The sequence below is a fragment of the Melanostigma gelatinosum genome, assembly GCF_949748355.1.
Source record: "Melanostigma gelatinosum genome assembly, chromosome: 11".
NCBI classification, from domain to species: Eukaryota; Metazoa; Chordata; class Actinopteri; order Perciformes; family Zoarcidae; genus Melanostigma; species Melanostigma gelatinosum.
In genome coordinates this window covers 25,274,594-25,302,073 of record NC_136644.1, presented here as the reverse complement: position 1 = coordinate 25,302,073, position 27,480 = coordinate 25,274,594, and the positions used below count along the sequence as shown (strand labels likewise).

Here is a 27,480-nt window from a genome sequence, read left to right as displayed (position 1 = left end):
GGCTCTAACATGCAGAGGCCTGTTGTGTGTCGAATCCTTTTGTTGTTCAACACAAACCTGCACAATAGTAGAACAATAAATGGCTTTTTGGCATTTGGTCCCAACAGCCAAAGAATTCAAATTAAAACTTAAATCAGTGTTTTTTTTGTTACTCCTTTTTCTTCTTCTCTCAAAGATGACTCAAGCTCAGACGTGTCTCACTTGGACTCAGACCAGATCTGAACACAGAGGACTCTGCACTTATCCTTCCGGTTTAGTGTCGGTCACGACCCCGACGACCCCGACGAGCCCGGCTCTCAGCCTGTGGGTGAAACGTTCCAGTCGTGGCTGTCAGTCCCGTCTGTCGGCCACATCGGCTGAGTTGCCCTCCAGCGTCTTCAGCCAAGCGATGAGCTGTCCTGTTTCTCACTGGATCACTCTTTTCACATCCACAATGCATGCAGGGCCCTTTATAGCCCCCCCCCCCCCACCCCCCATAGAGTGCACTTGACCTTATTCACCATATAGTCGTGTCTGTTTTCCCCCATCTGTTCATCCTCCCTGCATCACTACAAGCTTCTTCTTTTTCGCTTTTTTAAAGTGCTTTATAGCAACGAGAGTCCTGCTTTTAGCTATGAAGCACTTTTCTCCCTCTTCACCTCGAGTGTGCTGTAGTTAGCGGTGGAGGATGCAGATACTGTCTATACGTCTCCCCAGGCACCTCTGTGGAGAGTCTCGGAGAGAAAGAGCTGCATAATGTAACTGGGATATCTCACTTTCTTCATTTGACAAGCTTCACGAGCGAGCCCGAGCATCAGCCGGAGAGTATTCAGCCTTAAACATTTCAAAGTGAACGGCTGCCGTGAAAGCAATGGAACACTTTCTATGCAGTTAAGCATGGATACAGTGTTAACTCACATAGTGTTGAGCTGAAATGATTCGTCGATGAAATGGAATCACAATCAGCTACAATTTGGACCAATTACTCGTTTAAGTCTCTTTTTTTTTACACATTCAAGCCGCTGTTTACGTCAGACTTCAGCATCTTACAAACTAAATATATAAGAATGTGTCTATTTTAGGCTTTTCAGATAAACCTATGAATTCAGTGTTCCTACTTCTTAAGCTAAAAAATACATTTAAAACCAGATTTGCGTAAAAAGGAGCTTCAAACGTTACACTTAAAGGTTCATTCTTGACTTCACAAACAGCAGCGAGACCAAAAAAAAATAAATCTCATCGGAAAGTCCAACTTTCTATTTGTTTCTGAAGTGTTCAACCCCATCATGCTGCATTGTGTTCAGTTGCCATGGAGATGGTTATGACAGTGACCTAAGTATAGACTTCATCCATTCATCAAAACATATCTCCATGACAACCGAGCAGCTCCGCACGCCGAGCAAGGCCGTGTCAGGAAGTAAGGAAGGTGGACCTTAAATGTATATTTCTCAAGATACACAAAAATATATTGTAGACAAAATAAATGTTTAAAAATCCAAAACAATCTAAAACAGGACCTCATCCTGCCCTTCATTGTATTGTTTTGTTCTTATTATAATATAATTATGAAAGCTTGAAACATGTTCAGACTCCAAAATCAATCTTATTCAAATATTCAAATGAAAAACCATCAACAAAAAAAAAAACCGATGCCACACACACCTGTTTTATTTTTGTTCTTACTGAAAACACTGAGCTAGTCCGCTTCAGCAAAACACACCTGGGCGTGTCAACAAATAAAACTGACAGGTAGAGATGAGTCACGGCAGATATACACACTCTGAGGCAAGGCATTGTGGGACAATGAGGCTCATAAACTCCCCAATACAGCAAAGCCAAATTCAGAAAGCTGTTTCTGTGCAAGTGAACTCCACATTAGTTTTGTGATTTAATTGCAAAAACTCTCTTCTTAAGTGGACTTTGATGATGAAAGAACGTCTGCTGAGAACTAAATAAAATATTTTTTATCATCTTAACATTATAGAGAAGCGACATCGTTCCATTTTGCATTATATGTGCCGTCCAATGAGCTGTTTGGAATTACACAGTGTCAATATGAGATATTTGTTTTTTTTAATTGCATTTCTGAGGATGTTTTTCTTTTCTTTGGTGTATTTTTCACTGTTTCTATATGAACACCTGCTGAAATATAAACAGCAGCCGTGGACATCAGAGCGTCAGAGCAACAGAGAACAAATAATCGACTGAAAAGAGCCTCAATAGACCAGAATGCAATGCAGCTGCAGGACACGTGGCGCTACGAGTATCAGACGCCGTTCATAAGATTTAAAACGACAGCGCTCATCGAATGGTGGTCAAGGGGCATTCTGGGAAATGTAGGAAATCACTGCAGTACCACATTCCAAAATATCTTAGGACATCTGAAACTGATGAACAGTATCTGAAGGTGGAGTGTTTCCTTTCTTTGGAGAGACACAAAGCAACAGGACACGGATATTCCTTTCTGAAGTGTTAGTTGTTGTTGGTATGATAACGAGAATGGCCGAACTCTTTTTTACACTGAATTAGAGGTCAGCTGTTTCAGAGACTGTTGAATGAACAAAGGCACAATCCACCAGGTTAGAGGGTGACATCAAAAGATGAGAAAGTGACGTATGCTGTATGTTCCACTATATCTGGTCGTTTTTTACCGAAGTTCAAGGTGGAAGTAGTACGTCCCAATTAAACTCATACTGCATGCAACACTACGTACTTTTAAGGGCCGCTGCAGTCTGTCCTGAAAGTAAAGAGAAAAAGTAAACGATGTGGAACGCAGCGTTTGTGTTGTGTGGAGGTGCATCTGCAACAGACAAATGCCCCAAAAAGCTGCTGTGTGGTGGGATGCACTACCAACAGGGTAATGAACACAGGACTAAGTGTTTATAGAGGATACAAGAAGAAGAATGGTAATGTTTAGGCTAACTATAGCTCAGTTAGCTAAAACATTCGGACAGACTTGTTACAGAATGGGAAAAAATGACAAAGCTGCAGTTTTATGTTTGCAAGTGCCTTAGCTAACTACAGTAAGCTAACACTAGCTCGCTAACAGCTAACTTATCCCATCATCATTTTAGTTTAATTCATCAGCTGCACCCCTGGTAGACATACGGTGTTAAAATAATCGCTTGGAGAGCTGAAATCTATTGTTTTTAGTTAGCTAAAGGTATTGTTGTTGGCGTTTTAGCTGTTGGTTGCATATTGTGGCGCCAAATATGTTTGCGCTTTGTCTCCATGAAGTCAAAGAGGAAAGAAAACTTTGACTTCTGTGGGCTGACAACTTTCTCACATGTTGCACATCTGGCTACAACGTCAGAGCTGGTGATTCCCATTTGAAAGCTCAACAAGAAACACCTGGTGTGACATCACTGATGTGGGCGTGGCCCGAAGCGCCACCCACCAATTAAGGGGAAGTAAAGCATAGCCTGTTTCCAGACGCCTGAATCACCACCACGTGTCGGGTTTGAATGGATCTGGGTGTTGTGTTTGTTGAAGGCTGTTTCTGATGGCAGAACAGTCAGGACTGAGATAAAAAATAGGGGAAGTCGTCTTTCTTTACGGCTAGCTAGCTTAATCCATTACACATGCTGTACGTCAGTGGACCTGCTAGCAACCGCAACTTCCGTGCTAACATGACATCAGTGGGACAGCTACATCTCTCACTAAGTAGTTGAGGCGAAACAAAACACCCCTTCTCGATAAACATAAATCCTAATGTCGAACTTAATCGCTTAAGGGAAATTAAATGGCAATTCGGTCTTAAAATCAGTCTAAAAACACAAACAAAACACCAAAACGTGGAGATGTTTAAGTATAAACTTTAAGATGAGAGGTTAAGATTTCATCAAATCCGTCTGCGTAAAACAAGCAAAAATAGAGAAATAGAATTGAGTATTGAATTCAATGTCAAACCAATTTTTGATGTCCGATATGTCTAATATACATCTGCAATACATTAGCATTGGAGCTAACATTACAATTTAGTTATTTCCAGGCAGAAAAAAACAAACCAGGTTCCCCAAAATGAGACTATAGGTCCTCCAACATGGTGACTTGCTCTCTTGCTGCCCTGCCTCTGTGTGTACATCTCTCCCGAGGGCAATTTGTAATCCATAAACCCTCTTTTTGACACCATGGAAAGGAAAAACAAGGAAACGGCAGCAAACAACAGTTGTACAAATTTACCAGTGCATTGTGTGTTTTAAAAGTCCAGTTCAGTAGCTTCGGGAAATTTTGCCAATGAAGTTCACAATTCTCCTTTTGTTTCAAACGACACGTTTGGCAGGTGAGAACATGTCTGCAGTCCCTCTGAAGACGAGGCTGAGTCCTCTGCACCTGAATGTCTCAATGACTGGTTTCCCGCCGTCCAGCTGCAAACACTCGTCCCTCTTTTTGTTAGTCCAAGTCAAGAGAGAGAGAGGCCGGTCCATCCGAGTCCAGCTGGAGACCCAGAAGCATCCAGGGACTCTGATTGGCTGATGCTGGAAGACTGGCAGACCAGTACAGATCAGTCCTCCATACAGAAACCTGGGCAGACAGACGGGGTGCAAAGTTAAAGCTGCTTTTACATGCTGTCAGATATATTAGGAAAAAAATATTTCATATGAATTCATCGTTATAGTCACATGATTAACTACGTTTCCCCTTTCACCCATAGACTGTATATAAGACGTAGTCATCGTGACGTCACTCTTTGGTTTGTGGACTGATGTTTTGAAGCGTCAAGTTCAACGATTTCGCCATCGCCATCTTGGATTACGGCCGATGTCATGTTGTTTTTTTCGCAAACCAATGAACAGAAGTGACCATATTTGGAATGCGGAGGAGTGACGTAGAGACGCCGTATACAGCTCTGGTAGAGAGCTGTCAATCACAGTAAGCCCCGCCCTAAAGCATCCCCTGCTTCATGGTCTGTGTGACTCTAAATGGACCATAATGTACTAAATGAACATCATGCTGTGTTGAAGAAGACTTGAAACTAGAGATTGAGACCATAAACTCATGTTCACAATGTTTACTGAGGTAATAAATCAAGAGAGAAGTAGAGTCATTTTCTCATAGACTTCTATACAACCAGAGGAGTCGCCCCCTGCTGGTCAGCAGAGAGAATGCAAGTTTTAAGACATTGGCTTTACTCGGCAGAACCGGAGGTTGCCGCCTCGTCATTATCTTAATGTAACTTGTGTTTTTTTGTGCTTTCATAGAACCGACTAGAACAGCAAACCAGAAGGAACGGTACGATTTTTAAAAGGAAGTGGGGACCTGGAATTGAAAAGTGTGTCTCGAAGACGATAAAGAAGTGAGGCAGTCAAATTCACTGTATATATATATATGTATATATATACATATATATACATATATATATATTCACAAACACCCAACTGACACTCACTTGAGCTGAGAAGATCTCTGCTGCTACGTCTGCGACTCGGTCTCTTGCGCTGCTCCCACCACCCTCCGGATGCTCTTGATTGACAGGTACGTCTCCTCCTCGGGGTCGTAGTAATAAAACTTACTCAGGTAGGATATTAGCGGTCTGGAGAGAAGTGACGACAAACGCGGGGAAACAAAGTCAGCAATCAGCCAAGTAGCCCTGTGTTTGTCATATTAGTACATGTTCTACTGTGAAATGACAAATCACTCAACATAGCATAGAGTGTTAGCATTTAGACAACACAATTATCTATAAAGTAACAAACCTTCTGTGGCACAATAAAAAGTGAGAGCCGATAGAATCAACTTAATGCCGTTAATTGTGAGCAAAGAGCCTCGTGTTTAATCTCATATAGCAAGAGCAAAAGTCCTTTCAGTATCAAAGAGGCGGAGGCGGACTTTGGATGACTCCTCGGAAGTCCCGACACAGTTGGATGCGAGCATTAAAACAGTGAACATTAGTTTAAGTGTATATTTTGAGCAGGCGCAGCGTTTGAACGCGTACCTGGGCAGCGGAAGCTCCTGGATGTGGTCGATGCGGACCATTTGTCGGATGCAGAAGCGACAGAGATGTTGTAGTGACTTCACGTTGCTGAAGCGAGACACGGGATACAGCAGCTGAACCGGGGTGGGAGGAAGCCCTGCAACACACACACACACACACACACACACTCTCCAGTTAAAGGATGACGCTGGTGTTTCTCTATATGTGGGGTTTATGTGGAGACACATGCAGAATTTGTACCCCTCACATACACTTTATGCATTCTCACAATCATATATGATGCTCAGGCTGCATGCAGACATACAGACAGAGTCTCTCAAAGCTCTTCTCACTAAGTGGCGGCACCACATCCATTTTTGATCGGCTAGGAGGCTGCGTGCAGACGTAGACGACCCATATTTTTACCTGGGACTCTGGAGCGGAGGAAGTAGAGGAATTTGCCGTTCTTGGAGTGCATGATGGCTCGCTCGATGAACTCCACCACCGAGTGGCAGCGGTCCTCAAACTTCGGGTGACACCACAAGCTGAACGTCCCTGGAGAAGCATTTTAACATATGTAAATCAGAAACCACATTAATTATGAAACGTCGTATAGTTACAGTAAACACACAAGACCGTCCGGTACAAGTTAGCCGCCTCTAATCGGCCTCTACTGTTTTTTAATTGGGACTCTCTTCTTGCAGAGAAATGCTCTTTTCGCAGCAAATGTTTCAAAGTCACATCCACAACTTCCACACCTGATGAAGGGCTTGATTCTGATTGGCTGAGCTGTGACAAAAGAAATGTCTCACAGGATGGCGTGCAACAATTAAATGGATCAGCTTTGCAGCTGTTTTTTAATAAAATCCTGGAGTGTTTATGGAAACTGAATAAATAACATTCTGCACATGCTTTTCTCTGGACAGCATCTAAATACAGCTCCCTATGCATGGCCACATCCACCCTAATCCAGCGAGTAGATGTCAAGCTACTTCACTGGATGAGCGACAACTTTGACCTGATGATGGCATCCGGGGGGAAAGTCAGAAGTTCACCACAGTCAGTGGAGTTTATCCTCCAGGGACCTTGAATATATGTTGCAAATTCCACAGCAATCCATCGAATAGCTGTCAAGATGTTCCACTCTGAATCACTGGGATTCATCCTGAGGGGACTTTGAATATCTGAATCAAAATTTAATAGCAATCCATTCCATAGTTGTTGAGATGTGGCAAAAAAAAAAAACTGCCAAAAATGAACTGATTTGGACAGAGAGCCTGCGATCTACAACCAGCCGTTAGTTAGAGTGAATAATAGACGCCTCTGAATCAGTTGCTGCGTGTGGTTATTGACTTCCTGTTGACTGCTCGGTGGTTGTTTATCTGCCCTCGATTCCCGTCAGGCCCCGATGCGTTCATGCACACGTGATCGCGTTGACGTGGATGTGTTGTGTCAGTCGGGGCTGGATGTCTGAATAATGAATGTTTTTTCCAGGCATGACTCTATAGCTTTATTATGGTGAGTCGTTTATGTATGCATGTGTGTATGCATGTGTGTGTGTGTGTGTCTATCTTTCATGAGGTAGCTTGTCACACGTGTGCAAACATACATGTGGCGTCGTAGTGTGACCTTATTGGATCTCTACTTCATGTTGGAGATTATTTTGACGTGTCTGTGCTCTGTTGTTTCTCTATGTGCCATTTTGATGTCCTATTGTTATGTTCTTGTTATTGTTGCTGTGTGAACAATGTGTTTATGGATACAGACACTGCCACACACTCGTAGTCGGTCATAAGTGACAATTGAGAGGAATTATTTTTGTCCGAGTCGAAACATTGTTTTTGGGGTAAAATGCTGCAGAGTATAAAATCACGGAATTATCATGTAAGAAAGATCATATCGGTAATTATTTTGGCCAGGATAATCGTGACGGGAAATATTCATATTGTCCTCTTGTCTATTTTGTGTGTACGTGTACTTGTGTGTGTATGTTTAGGGAGTGAGGACATTTTAGCCGGTCTTCACTTCAAAAAGGCTTGTTTGAGGGTTCAGACCTGATTTTTCAGGTTGATGTTATAGTTAGGTTTAAGTTAGGGTCGGGTATTAGATGTGATGGTTAGGGTCAGGGGTCAGGGTTAGTGAGTGTCTTTGAGGGAGGACATTTACGTGAATGAGGACATTTGATCTGGTCCTTGGTTTTAGGTTATACAGTTAGAGGTATATATGTTTTTGTATGCATATATATATACATTACAATAATTAGGTTTAGGGTCAGGATTAGTTTGAGGGTAAAGGTCAGGCAGGTGGCTGTGATGTTTGGGTTAAACTATAAACTATAACAGTTAAACTAATATGAATTTCATCATCTGCACGCCTGCAAGTGTCTGCAGCTGAAAATCTAGAGCCGTACAGACTACGTGTGAACACGTTCATCTGTGAGGATATCTGCAATATTGCTGTCCATCCTTCTGTCAAGTGTGAGTACAAACGTGTGTGTGTGTGTGTGTGTGTGTGTGTCTCACCTCGGTAGTGCTCCATGCGTGTGTGGTGTGTGACTCCCTGCGACCTGAAGCTGAGGCTCAGGATGTATCGGGGGTCTGAACTGTCTCGGACCAGGAAGGACCCGTCCGGTTTCCCCTTCAGCTTCATCTCGGCGTCCTCCCAGTTCATGGGACCCCAGTACCAGCCGCACTGGGGGGAAACCAAACAAAAACCTTCAGGAAACCCCGCGAGAAACAAGACTCAAAAGGATTTCAGCTTCAAACTTTTAGCCGACTGATGTTATGCTCCTTTAATTAATCCCGTGAAGGCCTCATTGGGTGGAACTCTTGTCTCAAAAAGAAGAAATTGTCTCCTTCACAAAAATAATCAAAGGCACACAGTTTGTGTAGAATTAAAATGCCTTTATCCAAACAGCTTGAATAGCAAAATAAAATGATGAATAAATCGGTGTCATGTGTGTTCCTCTGCTCTCCTGTTTTTTTATGTTCCATCTTCAATCCTTAGTGCTTCAGTGTAAATGTAATATGCCAGACTGAACATTTATGTGCCATCTTTGTTTACCTTTTGTTTTATGTCTCCAGCTTCAAAGCTTCCACCGTTAATCCGTGTTTAACGTCATATTGCTATGAATTGTGGGTAATTCCCTTACGCAAAGTCTGCATCTAAGGCTCAAAATGTCTGTGAGAGAGCCTCAAACACTCGATGATTTGACAGTGGGACAGAACTAAACCCTCACGTTTTTTCTGCATTTTTGGACGTTTTTTGATCAAATATTAATAAATGAAATAAGAAAGATTCATATAATGAAAATAATCATTAGTTCAGAAGATGCAACATGCTCCACCCATAAATAAAAGACATACATGATAATATATGAACGTAGGAAATGAAATCTTTTTTTAGGGGTCTTACCTTCTCCAGTTCTCTCAGACTGGCGGTGAAGTTGCTGGCTTCAGACCGTCGCAGGGCGCACAACATGGGGGGCGGGGCATGTCTGGAAGGGGGCGGAGCATTAGCCGGTGACGGGGTCGAATGAGGGAGGGCCCGAAGGAAGGCGTCTGAATCAGAGGAAGAACGTCAGAGAACATTTAATAAAGGTGACCAGAAATTTAAAATCTTCCTTTTATTTTTTTATTTTAGTGTCAGAAAAAAAAAAAATACTATAACAATGCCACAGCTGCATACATTCTTGCTGTCTATTTTCCACCATATTTGGATGTATTTGTGGAAATTTCGAGGACATTTGGAAGAACCCATCATGCTGTTAAGCGTGTATTTAACATTAACAACCCCAGCTGGTTGACTTACAGTGATATTAGCAACTTGAATGCAGTATTGCACTAATCATTCATCAATCAATAACACGTATGGTGTGCTATCGCAGCGCAGAAAATAAATATAATGTAAAGTTCTTATTTGTGTTTACAGTTTTCCACAAATCAATGCAAATGCTGATGATAAATTAATTTCTTAACACAAGTCTTAGATTTTACAAACACCTCATATGAACATAAATACATTTAGTGCATTAAAATGAGAGCATGGAAGAGACGACTGGTCACTTTTCCCATCAGCTCGTTGCTTCGTGATGAACACCTGGGAAGTAAATGACCCATTGATTGTTTCATCTCCTACACCAGAGACTCTGTTTGCTTCGTTTGCTCCACAGCGGCGCTCACTTCCTGCTTAGCGCCAGGAAGCGATGGAGTAGATTCAACGAAACGTCTTACCATTGAGGCTGAGACTGTGCTGGATGGTGGCGTGGGAGGGAAGAGGAGGAGGAGGGAGAGGCAGGGGGAGGGACTGCAGGGAGGCGCCCATGACACTCACTAGGAAAGGCCCAGGCTGAGGCCCGGCTATGTCATCTGGAGGAAGGACAGGAAGGGAAGGAAGGAAGGAAACAAGAGCAGGAGAAGTGTGGGATGGAAGGAAGGAGGTAGGACAGGAAGGAAAGGAGAAAGGAAGGAGGAAAGGAAGGACAGATGGAAACAAGAGCAGGAGAGGAGAGGGAAAGAAGGAAATAGGTAGAACAGGAAGGAAAGGAGAAAGCAAGGAGGAAAGGAAGGAAGGGAGGAAGGATGGAGACAAGAGCAGAAGAGGAGAGGGGTGGAAGAAAGGAGGTAGGACAGGAAGGAGAGGAGAAAGCAAGGAAGGAAAGGAAGGAAGGGAGGAAGGATGGAGACAAGAGCAGAAGAGGAGAGGGGTGGAAGAAAGGAGGTAGGACAGGAAGGAGAGGAGAAAGCAAGGAAGGAAAGGAAGGAAGGGAGGAAGGATGGAGACAACAGCAGAAGAGGAAGGAGGTAGGACAGGAAGGAGAGGAGAAAGCAAGGAAGGAAAGGAAGGGTGGATGAAACAAGAGCAGGAGAGGAGAGGGATAGAAGGAAAGAGGTAGAACAGGAAGGAAAGGAGAAAGCAGGGTAAAAGGGAAGGAGGTAGGACAGGAAAGAAGGGCAAAAGCAAGGAAAGAAGGTAGGAAGGAGGGAGGGAAGGATACAAGGGCAGGAGAGGTGATGATGGAAGGTAGAAGGTAAGACAGAAAGAACGCAAGGAGGGAAGGAAGGAAACAAGTGAAGGAAAATGACAGGGTTGGAAGGAAGGAGGTAGGACATGAAGGAAAAGAGAAAGCAAGGAGGGAGAGAGCAAAGGATACAAGGGCAGGAGACAAGAGTGATGGAAGGACGGAGGTAAAACAGCAGGAAAAGGAGAAAGCAAGGAGGGAAGGAAGGAAGGAGGAAGGACAAAGAACGTTTCAAGAGGGGAGGAAATAAGTAGAGAGAGAGAGGACAAAAGGAAGGAAAGATAAACAAAGGAAGGAAGGAAGGAAGGATAGAGCTTTTCAGCACCATCAGACAGGAAGCCTCAGTCCACCAAATGAAAAGACTTCACCTCTTTCTTAATATTGAACAATAAATATTCTTCTATTTTATGCGTTTACTCAGTTTCTCTATTTGTAACGTCAACAAATATCACGAAAACACCAAAAGCAACAGTGAATGTATCGAATATCTTCCTCTATTGTTGTCCAACAACTACTAAAAACACATCAGTGAGCCTCACTGTTGTTCCTTTATCAATATTAACAAACACACGCGCTGTAGTTCATTTTGACTCAATCACACACACACACGCACACACACACACACACATCGTCCTGCTGACACAAATACTCACTAGAGCACCAAATGAATCCGCCGCTGAAAATAGTGCCTAAACAAATGCATGGTTTCCTCCCGTATGTTTGATAAAAACTACTGGTACCAGCTGTTTTAGGAAATTACTTTTAGTCTTTAAAAAAAAAAAGAAACTATATACAATCAGGGAAGGTGGTCAGAAAGTATTGCGACTAACACATTGTCGGTTTTTGGTCTTTTCGTGGCATTTTGTAGACGGTAACAAAAATATATAATATTTCCGACCTTTTCTTTTAAAGCAAACCAAGAGGAGGCTGAAGTCAGCTGCATATGTGGGTCAGAAAATAACACCAGGCTCGGAGCAAAGATATGCATTTGAAAGGTCAGAGAAATTAGACAAAAAAAGCCCCTGACATCCAGGAATATCACTCTTCACATTGCACAGTGTTTACAATAAACTCCTTGTCCCGTATGCATGCATTCGTCTCCTATCGATGCGTGGTGGCCTCTGATTTGGAGGTTTGGGTCTTGTGCATTTGCTGTGGCTGTCCCTCAAACAAAAAACAATTAAATCAAAGCTCATCAATCGAGACATTGCTCTCAGATTTTTAATTAAATCTGCACTTTGCAGCTGACCTTTCAAAACTGACCCAATCAGATTACAGCAGATTACAAAATCTGTATCTGTCTTTCCACAAACCAAATTGATAAGTAAGAATATGACCAAGAGGAGCCTCCTGTTCGTCTGAACGTAGAGAGGCTGATGTACAGTTTGGCTTAAACTGCTGTCTTGCCACCATATTATATCTTTTTGTGTGTCTGTATAAGAAAAGGAGGAGAGGAGAGGAACAGAAGAAGAGACAGACGGGAGGGAGAGAAAAGTACCTAACAAACTGAGACTTCGGCGAGGAGGAGGGGGAGGCGTGGGAGGGTGTGGCGTGTTCGCCCCTCGCCGCGAGATATCCACATCCACCAGGGAGACTGTCTCACCTGAAGCCGGGGACGAAGTAACAGAGGAGGAAAAGGAAGAAATAGGAAAAGTGAATTAAAGACAGTGAGTACAGAAAGCACTGCGGGTTTGTGTTTCTGTGTTGTTTTTTTCGTCTGTGCCGCAGAAGTGCCATTAAAGCTGCACCAAGCAGGCAGGATGTTTATGGAAAATTACACCCAGCTAATCAGCCTAAATCACCGCAATGAAGAAGAGCGGCCCAGCCCGGCTAATTGAGGCGCTGCAGATTCACAGTTCACGATATTCTGCAGTTTGGGGATGTTGCACTGGCAGCGAAAGGAACACAGTGAAGCGTTCGAGCCAAGTCCAGCAGGGAGAGCTGGACTCCCCCACTTTACATCTCTTCCTCTAGCATCTTGTTTTTGTGTGGGGGTTGTGAAACATCACAGACCGGCTGGTACACACCAAAAGATTTATTTTAAAACAACATCACCATCACGGTGCAGCTTCAATGTTTCTGTTTTAATTGGTGGTTCATTAAACTACAAAAATCATCACATTCAAGGAGTGGATTCTTTTTGCGAAACTGAAATCCACGAGCAATGTGGGACTCCAGAGCGTACCTCTGAAGCCCTGCGGACGTTGTGGGGACGATTCTCATGAAGTCAGCTGAATAATGTTGAGCCAGCTGAGCTGCAGACCTCCTCGCCCTCCTCGCCCTCCTCGCCCTCCTCGCCCTCCTCGCCCTCCTCGCCCTCCTCACCCACAGGCCCTTTGTGTCTTGTCTTATCTGGTGCACCAGTTACAGCGTCTGACTGGTGAGAACAGCTAACGGTCTCAGCTTTACAAATACCACAAATGCGTTTCTTTACTTTAATGTTTATTGTTATAAATTTACAGGAATAGAGAATCGACACCACTGTCACGTCCGTCTGTTAAATATGAAAGCTAGTTAGCTTAGCATAAAGACTAGAAACAAAGGGAAACAGCTATCCTGGCTCTGTACAAGTAATACAACTATACTACTTGTCGTTGTTTTGTACATATTAAACAAACAAGATGCAACGTGTCACGCAATTAACCATCTTCACATTGGAACTGTTGTCCTTGGGAGCTAGCTTTCTCACCAGATTCCAGTCTTTATGCTAAGCTAACCCGCTGGCTGGCTGTAGCTTCATATGTACCAAACAGACATTAGAGTGATCTTCTCGTGTAACTCTCAGCAAGAAAGCGAGTAAGTGTATTTCCCAAAATGTTGAATCTGTTTATTTAATATTAAATCTACATAAAGCATAATACATGTTAAGCATGGTGAAACACTCGCTAAATGCTAATAAGTACATTTGATCAGAAGGGCTGGGTATCGAGTATCAAAAACTATAGTACTTGTTAGATCCTGGGGTACTTCTGGCCCGATACGAGGCTACTTACTGACTCAGCTCTCTATTAAAAGATTGTCGAGCTGGTGTTCTTGCGAGGGAACTCGTCTGGCTCTGCTAACTGCCGTTACTCCCGACGTCTACCCTGCTTCCTCCGGTCTGAGTGCACTCGGCCGAGGGGCCACCCTGACCCCGGGCGCTCCTACCAGTCGCGTCGGTTATGGCAGCTTCCCTCTTCTGGATCCGTGCTCTTGGTAAATGCCAGGTTAGGTTTTAACGGCTAGGATCACTTCTAAAACCGTAAGGGATTGTTAAGTGGATTCGGTCTCTAGGATAACCTTACATAACTCAGTTGTTAGACATACAATGGATTTAACTTTTTACTGCCACGAGGAACTTTTACTACTTGAGCAAATAAATGCACTTGAGAAATTTACTTTAAATGCAGATTAGATATTTATTGCAGGTTATATTTAGTTAGTTAGCAAGGGTTAAGCTACAGCTCACATAAAATGTGACTACACTTGATTCGTTACTTTAATTTTCTTCTTAGATTATACTCATTAGTTTTAGATGCCGAGACGGCTCGGTTGGAGCTGGATTTCCAAAGGTGGGGAGAGGAAAATCTCCGTCTTTTAATCTTTGTCCACGAACAGCGGTCTTCTTTCCGTGAACCGAGACGAAGTCCTCGAATACTTCAGTTGCGATCGTCCGTATCTTCTTCTCAGAGCGTCTGGACGGCTCGTGTAGAAATCCCGTCTTGCTGTTTGCAAGTTACTTCTTTTATAACACTTTTGGGCTGCCTCTCGCGTCTCTCCCCCCTCTTCCCCAACACGTCCTCCCTCAGCCCATGATTAACATGACAGAATTGATTTGGTGCAGGTGCTTCGAAAAGTACCTACATTTTGTGTGTGTGTGCATGAGGAAATCAGCCCAACTTCCCTGTCTGGGCGCTTACTTAATCAAGCTCTGCACGTGTCTGGGTGTTCAACATCTGTTGCACTTCCCCTTTTCCTACACTCACCCATTTCTAACACAGATTAGTTATCATAATCACAGTTACAGGTGTTAAAATCAGTTACAGTTGTTAGAATCAGTTACAGTTGTTAATCGCTTTATTCAGCACGCGCTTGCTTTTAAAACACTTATTAGATTTTTCTCTTCTCTCTGCAGCCGTTATTTTCTTAAGGCCTGCACTCAGCTCACTTCCTCTTTCTCCGTACTTTCTACACACAGACGGCACTATACTCAGATACACATATTATTATTATTATCAGGTTTACATTTGTTCAATCACTCTATGTATTAAACATTCGTTATGTAACGCTCATACACTTTATCTTTCGATTACACTTTAACTGTTGATTTCTGAGTATATGCTTCGTGCTTTTATATCCTGACCTTCCCCTGAACGTGTATGCATGTTTTCGAGGCAGCTCTCGTGAGCTCAACTCTTCTCGACAACTAAAACAAGTACTGAATTGTTCAGTCAGATTATTAATCTTGTTTATTTATTCTTTGATTCAATATTTCTTGATATAAAAAAACATTTGCTGACAATCCAGTGTTAACGAGCACCTTTGCTTCACTTTGCTTGTCACTAGTGGTGATGATAAGACAAACATTAACATGTATAGACGGATACAAAGATAATCCCTCATCATCACTTATGACCCACGAGAAGTGAGCGGTGGCGTCTGTATCTGTGTCTGTAACCAACTATGTAACTACATATTTTACCTTTATTAAGTTTTAGTATCAGCAAAATGTACATGTGTCAAAAGTGGAAATACTTAATTATAGTTTATTATACAGGTGGACACAACAGTCAATGTATGGCAACCCAAAAGTTGTCTCTGTGTTGAAGATTAATAAGCCGTTAGTATTAATTATTCTATAACATTTCATAAACTTAGAAAGAGATGGAACTAATTTTTAAACTGTTGAGCTGTTTGTTTTATGACAATCCATCAAATCTCATGAGCTCCTCATATGTTTTATATTTTAAATGGCAAGCTGCAACTCCAGTACAGCTGTCAGATAAATATAAAAAGTACAAAGTTTCCCTCTGAAATGTGGAGAAGTAAAGAATAGCACAAAACAGAAGCAGTCCAGTAAAGTACATTAAAGACATTGAGAAAATGATATTTGTTTTCTTTACACCACTACACGCTACAGTGGTGTAAAGATGTAATACAGCAGACACATTTATAAAAGGATCGTTCAAACGTTGGAATATAGAGTGACGGAGATGTGTTTGATCTGTCGGCCGTTTCTTAAGAGAAGATGGAACTTTATTTTGTATTGTTGTGCAGAAGCTGCGGTACAAAGTGGGAAGGACTGCAAATAAGAAATATCTATAAAGGTGCAAGTATAAAAATATGAATAACCAAATCAAGAAAACAACACGAATACATCTGAAGTTACTTTAATTCTATAGAGTGCTGCAGGAAGTCAGCATCGCACTGTTTCCCTCAACAACAAAACAACAACAACAGGATTGTTTCTTTGAATGAATGAATCTCTGTGAAACGTGAATACAATCTCCAGAAGTAGAAAGCTAAAGTTAGGAACTCCACCACGGTCACATGACTTCACGTCTCCACCACTAAGCTAAAGGAGGACTAGTGTTCCAGTGAGGATGCTTCGTCGTCTCATTTAGACTCTTTTTAAAGACACGTGAAGCTTTAAATTCAGCAGAGGAGGTTTACTGACCTATTTTATGTCGTAGAACAAAACGTTAAAATCTCTTAAAGACCTTATTTCAAGCATCTAAACAAAAACCCATGAAAAAAACAACCACATTGACTTCGAGACGGGGGAACCGGAAGTGCAAAAAATGCTGACTCATTCTCAATGCTGACTCACCGCACCAATGTTACCATGGGAACATTGAACAAAATGCTGATGAAAAGCCGATCGATCACCTCTTCGTTTAGGGACTTCTTCTAAGCATGAAGCTGCGTCTATTGTGAAGATGTAGAGAGAGCGGGGTCGACACCAACGAACCTTCAACTACTCAAAGACTTGAACAGAAGTGAAGATCATTTGATCCCTGAACAGATACGGCGATCTGCTAACAATTAATTACGTTTTTTAGAGACAAACATACATGAAAGGTACAATTGTGCTAAAATAAAGGAGTGCTTTTCCCCCGTGGTTCATTTGGAATATATCATTAAAATTGAAACATTTGAACACATTATATTTACAATGTCACTTGATCACAAATCTATAATTGGTTAAAATAGTTACATTTTGATACATTACTGAGTTATGGAATTCTGACTTGCAGCCTCTTGAGTGAACATTCACTCAGCGACCTGCAGTGGATCTCATTCAATCACAAAGAAAAGTCTTTGCAACAAAGACTAAAAACAATACTGTCCCAACCGTCACTATAGTGTACTCGTGTACCAACAAAGATTCAGACAACGAGCATCAACTGATAGGAAAGAAGATAAGCTTTCCACCATCATGCTTTTCGTAACTAAAAACGTTACGCGCCAAGAAAAGTACAGCAAAAGAGACATAATTTGACTTTAACACGCTGTAGGTCTCAAAACTGTGAATACAATGTGAGGAACAGTGAGAAGGTCGCCGCTTTGAGGTTGTGGCTGAGTATCGCGGTGAATCATATGGGGCGTTCGTTACTTTCTCATTTGGTAAAAAGACGTTCTCCCCTCATGCTTTCCTCTGTTTTCTGTGATAGGAAACAGAATATTTTGGGGGCTTTGGACTGTTGATTGGTGGGAAAAAAACTATTTTAGGGAATTATGATGGGTATTTTCTAGGCTTTCTGACATTTCATAGATGAAACTATTAACGTACATTTAGTTTTATTGTTGGTTTTTGGTGATGTTTATAGCAAATGTTTTAATCTTTTTTTATATATACATCTCTTATTTTTCAAATACTAGTCCTGTCAGTTCTTTACATTAATTCGTCCGGCTTTGTTGTGCTTGTTCTTTGCTGTTATGTCTATTTATTAAAATCAATGCAAAAGAACTTCCTTGTGTTCACATACTTGTCCAATAAAGGTGATTCTGATAATCATGAAAGATGAAAATAATCTTGAGTTGCAGAGAGTTTGGAGTGGACTTTCATGTGTCAACAGGCTTTTTTTTTTGTTTGTTACCAAAGAAAGAAAGAAAGCGTTTCCTGGGGGAAACAAAGAGTTACAACCGAAGCAGCGAGCATCCCTTACCAGTGAAAGCAGAGAGGGAGGCAACGAGGGAGGCGGGGGAGAAGGCACTGTGGGCCCTGGTCAGTCTGGGCTGGCTGTGGCTGCAGGACAGACATCAAGACATGCAGAAGAAGAAGAAGGAGAAGAAGAAGAACATGAGACGAGCGTTAGAGCGCAGAGAAGAAGAGGTGTTAGTCACTGCAGAGGTTCAGGAAATGTGCTTCTCAGTGTGAGTGCAGTTTTGGGTCCTGCAGCTGCTTTAAAAATAAAAACTTTATTCTGTTTGATGCTCTCAGCTCAGGCAGTCAAGACTTCTGAAGCTATGTTTTTTTAATCATAGCCTTCCTTCAGTGTGATGCTGTGAATAATGACTAAGCAGCGAGAGGGATATAGAGGCCACAAAGGTTTGGAACATCTCTGCATCTAATAACGTGCAGCACTGGGAACGTTTTTTGGGGACGTCTGAGGGGGACGGACGAATATAAGTGCCGGTTGAAGGAGCTAAGTCAAGGAAAGAAAGACTGCCCCAAAAATAATGTAATAGACATGTCTGGACTCTGAATGAGTTATCGGTCCATCCTAAATGTTTTGCTTCTTTTCAAATGTTAAACGTGTATCTTCCCCCTCCTTAAATCTTCCTGATCTATTGGCTATATCTTTTTTTTACTATGGACTCACATTTTGGGGAGTTCTAATGAATCAAAACACAACAGAGGAAACTCATGGAGGGACACACTATTGCACATATTTGTGGGTATGTCACATCTCGGCCTTGTTTGCCCCCCTGTAATGATTCCCGTGTCATCCATGCAGGCAGGGTTTGATCTTATTCTCACTGACAGAGGGGAATAAGAATACGACATTGTAGGACCGAGCCACGTAGAGCTGCTCACCTGTCTGCGTCCTGCTCAGCGCCAGCGGTGCTCGCCATGTCCACCAGACTCCCGGCAGAAGACACCGAGTAGGTCACCGAGGGCCTCTTGTCTAGCAGGTGGTTGGAGCCGCTGCAGCTTTTAGTCCGGAACAGTTTACTCAGGCGGATCTTTAACGAGCCCTTTTTGGACTTCCCTGGAACTTTGAGCATCTTTTCCCCGCCCGCGGACCACCCTGTGGGAGTCCGCGGCGCGCTGGCGCACCGCTCCGGCCGCCTCCTGGGAGTTGACGCCTGGCTCGGGTTCGGGCTTGTGGCCCACGGTGAGTTCTGGGCCGGCGTGTGCGACTGAGACGTGGCCGACACCTGGGCGACAACCTCTGACTCCCCGGAGCTTACCTGCGAGAGCCGGCTGGCTAAATTCCCGTGGAGGCTGCACACCTGCGCGCCTAGGTGCGCTGCCGCCGCCGCCTCGGTCGCCGCCGGGGCCATCCCCTCCACCTGCCTCCTCAGCTCCGCTTGGAAGCTGCTGATGGAGAAAGCCCCGGACATTTTCTGAACTATCTCCCGTTTCCTGTTGAGTAAAAACTCGCGGCGTCCATGCTCATCATCCGGCTCACCCTCCGGGCACTCGTCCATGCCCAGGCCGGCAACATCCCCGCTCCCCAGTCCCTCCAGGACCAACAAAGCATCGCTGGTCTCTGTCGGGTCATCTCCAGGCTCCACTCCCCCTCCTGCCGGCCTGTGTGCACCCTGACACGAACACTGCGGGAGCTCCCCAGCTTTGAGCAGCATCTTGGGCACCGCACCGACCCCGAGCTCCCCGAACCGTCGGGCCAGCTCAAACACGGCTCCCTCTCTGTCCCTGGAGGCGCATCCCCACTTAGAGTCAATCACGGTGAGAGGGTTGGATCTCTCCGTCAACAAGGGCCACTCGGGCGGGGTAGTGATGAGTCGGTGCCGGCGGCATAGCTCCGCAGCTCCCTGCATCCCCGCGGTTACGACCGGCGGATGCGCTCCCCACGTCCGGTCCAGCAGGTCCTGCTGTTGAACGTCTCCGGGACTCAGGGTGTTGTTATTGACAGCCGGGCCGGAGCGGCCAGACCCCGGGCTCTGGTCCAAACCCACAGCATCCCTCGGCTGATTCCGACGGTCTAATTCCAAAATCCCTTCCCCGTTCCGCATTATGTTGGAGAAGACCAGCAGCTGAGGCCGTAGGCCGGGGCTGGGGGCGAAGTCAAAGCCCTGGGCCTCCATGGGGCTCTGCGGCGGAGGAGGCGCGGACAGCGGGTCTCGGCTCTCCGTCACCCCGGAGTCAGGTGCAGTCGTGCCCTCGCCGCTCTGCTGGGCTTTGTTCAGGCGGCCGCCGGGATGCTCGAGGCCCGCCGTCAGATCTCGGCTGATATCCAAGCCCGCTTTGACGCCGCTGTGAGCCAGGACCTCCTTCCCCATCCCCATCCCCGCCACCACCACCACTCCTCCTCCCGGCGCCAGATTCCCGTTTTCCGCGTCCAAGCGGTCGTCCTCGGCCACGGAAACCAGGCGCATCAACACGAAATCAGGCGACATATCTTGCGCGTTGTTCATAATTTATTCCTCGGGGAATCGCCAAACGAGAAATGAGTCGGGCGATCTGCTCTTCACATAGCAAAACCGCGGAGATCTCTTTCCTATGATAAAGAAAGGGCCAAGCCGCCGCTGCCTCCCATAAGTAGGCTATGAGCGAAAATGCCAAAAAAATATATCAGGCGATTGTTTCATCCCTCCTCCTCCTCAGCGACAGCTCAGCATCCATCTGGTAAATATCGGGGGAAATGAGCGCAGTTCGCTCCCGGCAGCAGGCGGACCCCCTGGGTCAGACATGCGGTCTGATTTGAGTAAAGAATAAAAGCCAGTAGAGTCTCCTGGTCAGTGACCACAGTCTGCCTCTGTGTTCCCAGCCAGGCCCCACCCGCTCCTCCTCCGCTCAGCCCCATAATACCGCTTTATGAGCGCCGATGATGGGAACTATAAATTAAGACTGTGGCGTTTTTTTTTACATCACAGGGCTGTACCTAAATCAGCGCCACATCTGAACAGCTGATTTCTGTTTCCATTCTTTAAAAAACGACAGTGATAAAATCATATTAATACAAATCATAAAAAATACTGTATTCCTCTTTCTAGAAGATTCAGCAGGGATCAACATCCTGTCGTGTTTCTGGGGTGCAAGTTTACATGTTTGTAGGTTTTATCTGCAATATTTTTATAATTCTGCCCCAATGCTCATATTGTTTAAGTATGTTTGGGGTCTCTTATATTTATTTATCTTTTTTTTTTGTAAACTGTCAGTGGGAAGTTCATATCTATTCTAAACTACAACTATTTATATATTTCAAAGATACATCACAGAATATTTGGAGAAATATTTTATTTTCATTACAACAGTCAGTTACACTGCAAATATTATAGAGCCCGCCCCCCCCCCCCCACACACACACACACACACACACTGATGATGTCATTGTGATGTAATCAGGGTTGTCATGGATTGGGTTTAAGACGTTTTACAGTGTGATGAGTTTAGTGTCGGGAGTTTGAAAGATCAACGCTCCTCCTGGAAGTTCGGTTTCACACGACTCATTTATACAGAAAAGAGACCAGTCCACCGCGGACAGACCCAGATCCTCCAGCAGAGACCAGTCCACCACGGACAGACCCAGATCCTCCAGCAGAGACCAGTCCACCACGGACAGACCCAGATCCTCCAGCAGAGACCGGTCCACCGCGGACAGACCCAGATCCTCCAGCAGAGACCAGTCCACCGCGGACAGACCCAGATCCTCCAGCAGAGACCAGTCCACCACGGACAGACCCAGATCCTCCAGCAGAGACCAGTCCACCACGGACAGACCCAGATCCTCCAGCAGAGACCGGTCCACCGCGGACAGACCCAGATCCTCCAGCAGAGACCAGTCCACCGCGGACAGACCCAGATCCTCCAGCAGAGACCAGTCCACCACGGACAGACCCAGATCCTCCAGCAGAGACCAGTCCACCACGGACAGACCCAGATCCTCCAGCAGAGACCGGTCCACCGCGGACAGACCCAGATCCTCCAGCAGAGACCAGTCCACCGCGGACAGACCCAGATCCTCCAGCAGAGACCAGTCCACCACGGACAGACCCAGATCCTCCAGCAGAGACCAGTCCACCACGGACAGACCCAGATCCTCCAGCAGAGACCAGTCCACCACGGACAGACCCAGATCCTCCAGCAGAGACCAGTCCACCGCGGACAGACCCAGATCCTCCAGCAGAGACCGGTCCACCACGGACAGACCCAGATCCTCCAGCAGAGACCGGTCCACCGCGGACAGACCCAGATCCTCCAGCAGAGACCGGTCCACCGCGGACAGACCCAGATCCTCCAGCAGAGACCGGTCCACCACTCCACCTTTGCTGCTCCGCTGGGACCCAACACCGACTCCACGGTGCTGGAGACCCAGGACATATTGCTGGACCCGCTGGAGGGAAGGGAGGCATCAGAACCAGAGCCAGGACTGAGAGGGGCAGACTGTCAGACCCTGCTGCAGTAAAATGAGGTTTTCTAAAGAGTCTGGTGCTCAGGAACACTACCACTTTTGTCCAAAGGGACCGCCAGAATCAACACAAAATCAAAGTTCCTCACCTAGCTTTTAAACAAAGTTTCATCCTAATAAAAATGAAATGGGCTCTTGGGAATGCCATTCGATTAGTTGGTATTTGGGGATAAACCAATGTATTGGAAAACGTTTTTGACCTGATCACAGCGCTCTGAAACACGACCGCTTTCATCCACAGTGACCGCCGATATCAACACTAACTTAATGTTCCCTGTATTAACTTTAACGAAAAGCATCTTGCCCAATTATTTAACGACAGTGGTGTTGCCTTTACGCAGCAGAGTGATCCCTGAACGTAAAGTCCTGCATTCTGTACCAACACACACCTCCTCGTGGTCCTCGTGGTCCTCGTGGTCCTCGTGGCTGCTGGTGCGATAAATATTATGCTTTACTCGTAAGAAACTTACCACAGCATGATGGAGAACAACAAAGTGGTACTCCTAATTTCTTGGAGACAAGGTTTAATGGAGGGTCGAATGAAACCCTGCTGCATCATGGGAAGTGTAGATCAGTGTTTTTACAGGTACTAAAAGTCACAATATCTCACTGCTGCTTCAACTTTGACCATTTATTTATTTTTAAATCACTTTCTCTCAAGTTCCCTGACTTTGTAAAGGAGAAATATTAAACTACCAGAGTACTTTTTTGTGAGTTTTCATGTGGCCTGTATATACTTTTTAAACACAAACAAAAAACACTGACACGCCCCAAAAAACATGACTGCATATAAATGAGTTATAATCAGCTATTTCAAACTATTATTACATTCTCCTGATCATAGTTGAGGTAACGTGTTTTTCTATGCAGGACTTACTTGTAACAGAGTATTTTTACAGTGCGGTACTTTGACACCACCTACTTGAATGTGTCCAGGACTATTTCTATCGCTCACGTTTAATGAGGTGTTGAGTAGAAGTGGTTCTTCTCTGGCGTTCTCCCAGATATCTGAATGAGTTAAGAACACGTTTATGAAGTCCTCCGTCAGGGGACTGTCGCTCTGCATTCAGAGAGTTGTCTCATCTTTTCTGTGTTAGTAATCCTCTTCTTATGAAACTCTGGTGCAAAGAATATAGATCACATCCATACTTTATCTAAATTGCTGTCACAAAACAGGAGGTATCAGAATCCTCACCTCGATGATCTTCTGAATGTGTCCGTTCACTCAAACTGTCTGCTAAAGTGGCTCAGAGTGGAATTTATTGTGAGGAAACAGCCAATGACAGCATGTTCAGAGGAGGGGAGGGAAACAAAAAGAAAAGAACGTCACAAGGAATAAAATAGGATAGAAAAATAAAAGATGATTGCAATAGAATCAAAGATAAGCAGAGATGTGAAATGAAAGAGAACAATTGGAGAAGGAAGCACATTGTGCGCATATGGCCTCTTAGGTTCACTGGTTGCAAAGAGCCAAGATGGCGACGGCAGAATCGCCAAACTCAGGGCTTCATAACATCAGTCCACAAACCACCGGGTGACGTCTCGATGACTACGTCCACTTCTTAGATGCAGTCTGTGATGTCACCATCGTTCTCCGACACACTTTGAAAGAGAGAAGTGTTATTCAGCTGAAGGCAATCTGCAGACTCATCACTAGTTGGCACTAAATCCAACACACTCCTTTAATCGATAGAAAACTTTTTCTGGGACCATCGAGAGCCGCGGAAGGTGAGTATTACGTACAATTGAAGTTGTTTTTGAATGAACTATTCCTTTAATATTTCTTCCAGGAAACTAAAAAGTATTTTGGAGTTTCTTGTTCTTTTGAGGTGCTGCAGGGCCTCGAGGAGCAGCAGCTGAGACTCAGACTGCATGAAGCTCAGACAGACAGCGCCCAGCAGTGAGTCTGACCAACAACAACAACAACAACAACAACAACACCTGGAGTGCTGCATTAATGCCGTGTGGCCAGCAGATGGCGCTGCCGTCCACACGGCATTAATGGATGATGCTGCTGCTGGTGGATCCAGTTAATGATGGGAGAGTGGATGAAGGGCCATTAATCCTTACTGCACACGTGTGTGTGTGTGTGTGTTCATGTTTGTACAGCTATCTTTGTGAGGACCAACAGCAGCGTAAGGACTCACTTGTTTGAGGGTTTTATGGTTCAGGTTAGAAATAGGTTCAGGTTAGAAGTGATGGTTAAAGTTAAGGAAAGGGGCTGTGGAATGCATTATGTCAATGAGTTTCCTCACAAAAGATAGAAGCACAAGGTTGTGTGAGTGTGTGTTTACATGTCAGCCACAAAGAAGAAGGCAGTGTTTGCTATTACATGAGGTCTATGTGGAGTAATCAAACTAACAACCTGCCCTGCAGAGCTGAATATTGATGTGATGCAGCCTGGAGGTCAGAGGTCAGCAGCGTTAACACCGTTTCATATCGCTGCAGTGTTTCACGTTTGTTTGTTTTGTGCCGTCATGTGCATCTAATCGCATCTTATGTCATTTTTGTCTCATTTTAACATAGTAGTGAATTTGTTCGGCACCACGTCATACAAACACAAAGTGTTTCACGGGAACATTTTAGAAGCACCGGCGGGACAAAGAGCGGAGCAGGAGCACTGAAAGAAGGGAATTCATCCCAGCTTGACTTCTCTCCTCCTTGACTCGTTGCATCTCTTCTTGTCCCGGATTATTTTCATTTTGGTTTGTCTCATCTGCTCTTCCGTTGTTAGTGTTGTCAACCACGCTCTTGAACTAAACATTACGATGTGGTTTTGTTGCCTGAACACAACTTCCTGTGAACGGGAGTTTATTTTGAAAAGACACTGTGAATGTAACGAGTGGCCACGCCGTCTCTGCCACGTCGACAACTGACGCCCGAGGGGAACCTAGAGCGTCACAGTTTAAAGCTCAGGTTCACTGACCGAGTGTCGGTGTTTGACAAGTTGGGAGTGAGAATATGTTGGATAATTTAAGGGATAATCTAATTTAAAATGCATTTTTTCTGGATGGATGATGATTTCAAAAAAAGTTATTCTTTGTTTGCCTGATTGTTTTATGCATGCAGATTTGTTCTTTCGCCGCTGCAACGGTACTTATGCTGTGGGCCGGACACTGGAGCCTGACACAAAACAAATATATGTAATATATAATATATAATAAGTAACATATAATAAGTAGAAAAGCAAAGTGAGACTCGGAGAGAGAGGAGTGAGTGAAAAAACAAAACAGGAACTGAAGGAGCGGAATGTGACTCGTGTTGTGTTCAACCGTCTGCATCTTCTCATCCTCACACTTGTTGTTTACGTGTTTTCCTTTGACGGCTACATGAGAACGGACGGGATCACGAATACACTGCAATGCTGCATGTGTGCACATATGAGACACACACACACACACACACACGCCTTATTGTCTTCCTCTGGATTGACTGCAGCACCGTTGCTGCTCTGCAGTGAAGTCCCAGTTGTGTATATAGCCTATGTGTGTGTGTGTGTGTGTGTGTGTGTGTGTGTGTGTGTGTGTGTGTGTGTGTGTGTGTGTGCATGTGTGTGTGCATATCGGGGGGTGTTCTTGGAAACTGGTTGCCATGGCCACCAAAACAAGGATTCTTGCCTGCATCACTCCTCCCAGCGAGCACGCTTCATTTTTGTCTCTCTCTCTCTCGTTTTTTTTTTCTTCTCACGCAGCATCTCACGCTCATCCAGACTTTGGTGCACCCACACACACACAAACATGAAGACAGTGTATGCTGATGGTCACACCTGCGACGTGCACAAACACACACACACGCACACACACAGAAGCAGAAACAGGGGAATTCCCTGACAGTGCAAAAAACAATAAACAATAACAAAATGAAGATCCGTTGTTTTTTATACCTGTAATGATCTACTTATGTCGACACGCTGCATTTACGATCTCCTCCTGTGTGTGTGTAAGTGTGTAAGTGTGTGTGCAGTAAAATAACTACATCATCCCCTCTCTCTGGGTAAGGCAAGGCAAGTTTATTTGTATAGCACATTTCAACAACAAGGTAATTCAAAGTGCTTCACATGAAACCATTAAAAGCATGAAGGCAAAAGTAAAGGAGATTTAAAACATACATTGAAACAACAATCGATGTCTCCCTGAGACATCGGGGTTAATCCATCCATTCAGCTGTGGGACTCTTGATGGACGCTCAAATGCAGCAGAGCTTAACCCTCAACTCTGACTGACTGCATCATCCCCTCCTCACACACACACACACACACACCAGATGTACCACTCTCATCACCTTTTAGCACTGGTGAGCGTCCCTGTAGATCCAGAAGAGGGAGGCACAGGGTGAATGAAGGGGAGGGAGGGGAGGAGGGAACGATGAGAGAGGGAGGGAGGATGGACGAGCATCACAAGTCTCCGTCAGATGGGCTGGAGGCTCTTTGGAGCAACAGATAGCAGAGCGGCAGACAGAAGAAGGAGAAGAGCGAAGAGGAGAGAGTGTCTCCATCCCTCCATCTCTATGACACACTTCTCTCCTCCTCCCACGTGAACACGAGGACCCCTTAACTTTGAGGATTGTCCCTCCTCCTCCTCCTCCTCCTCCTCCTCCTCCTGGCGCACGCCTTTGCGACTATAGAACCGGAGACTTGAGCGGCACGGCGGGCGGGAGACACGCGGACCGAGATGAGGGGATCGCTCCACGCCTCCTCGGACATTCACCACAAACACCACCACCGAGGTCACGCGGGTTTAATGATCTCTTCGTATGAGTGTGAGTGCGCGCATGTCCGCGCGGTGCGCAGGTGGAGCTGTGCGCTCCGAGCGTGAGCGCCGCAGACCGAGTGGCCGCGCTCCTCCTGCACACCTGCTGCTGCTGCTGCATGTGAGGATGAAGAAAGTCCAACTCTCCGCCAGCATGTGACATTTATTTATTTTATCCTCAGGGGACCTGCAGAAGGGGTCAAGCGCCAAAAAGAGAAGGTGTTGTAGGAGTCCCCTCCT

General features: G+C 44.8%; 1 protein-coding gene across 1 annotated transcript; it reads right to left on the bottom strand.

Moving 5' to 3' along the window:
• Window positions 1-4,380: 4,380 nt before the first annotated feature.
• socs7 (suppressor of cytokine signaling 7) lies at window positions 4,381-20,498 on the bottom strand (the record flags this gene model as incomplete). The annotated part of the gene is made up of 10 exons (XM_079279106.1): window positions 4,381-4,503; window positions 5,369-5,512; window positions 5,915-6,050; window positions 6,320-6,448; window positions 8,416-8,584; window positions 9,308-9,453; window positions 10,126-10,260; window positions 12,412-12,516; window positions 18,062-18,141; window positions 18,934-20,498. 9 exons carry the CDS (start codon window positions 20,496-20,498, stop codon window positions 5,392-5,394), a joined length of 2,586 nt encoding a protein of 861 aa, XP_079135232.1. The 3' UTR covers window positions 4,381-4,503; window positions 5,369-5,391.
• Window positions 20,499-27,480: the final 6,982 nt, after the last annotated feature.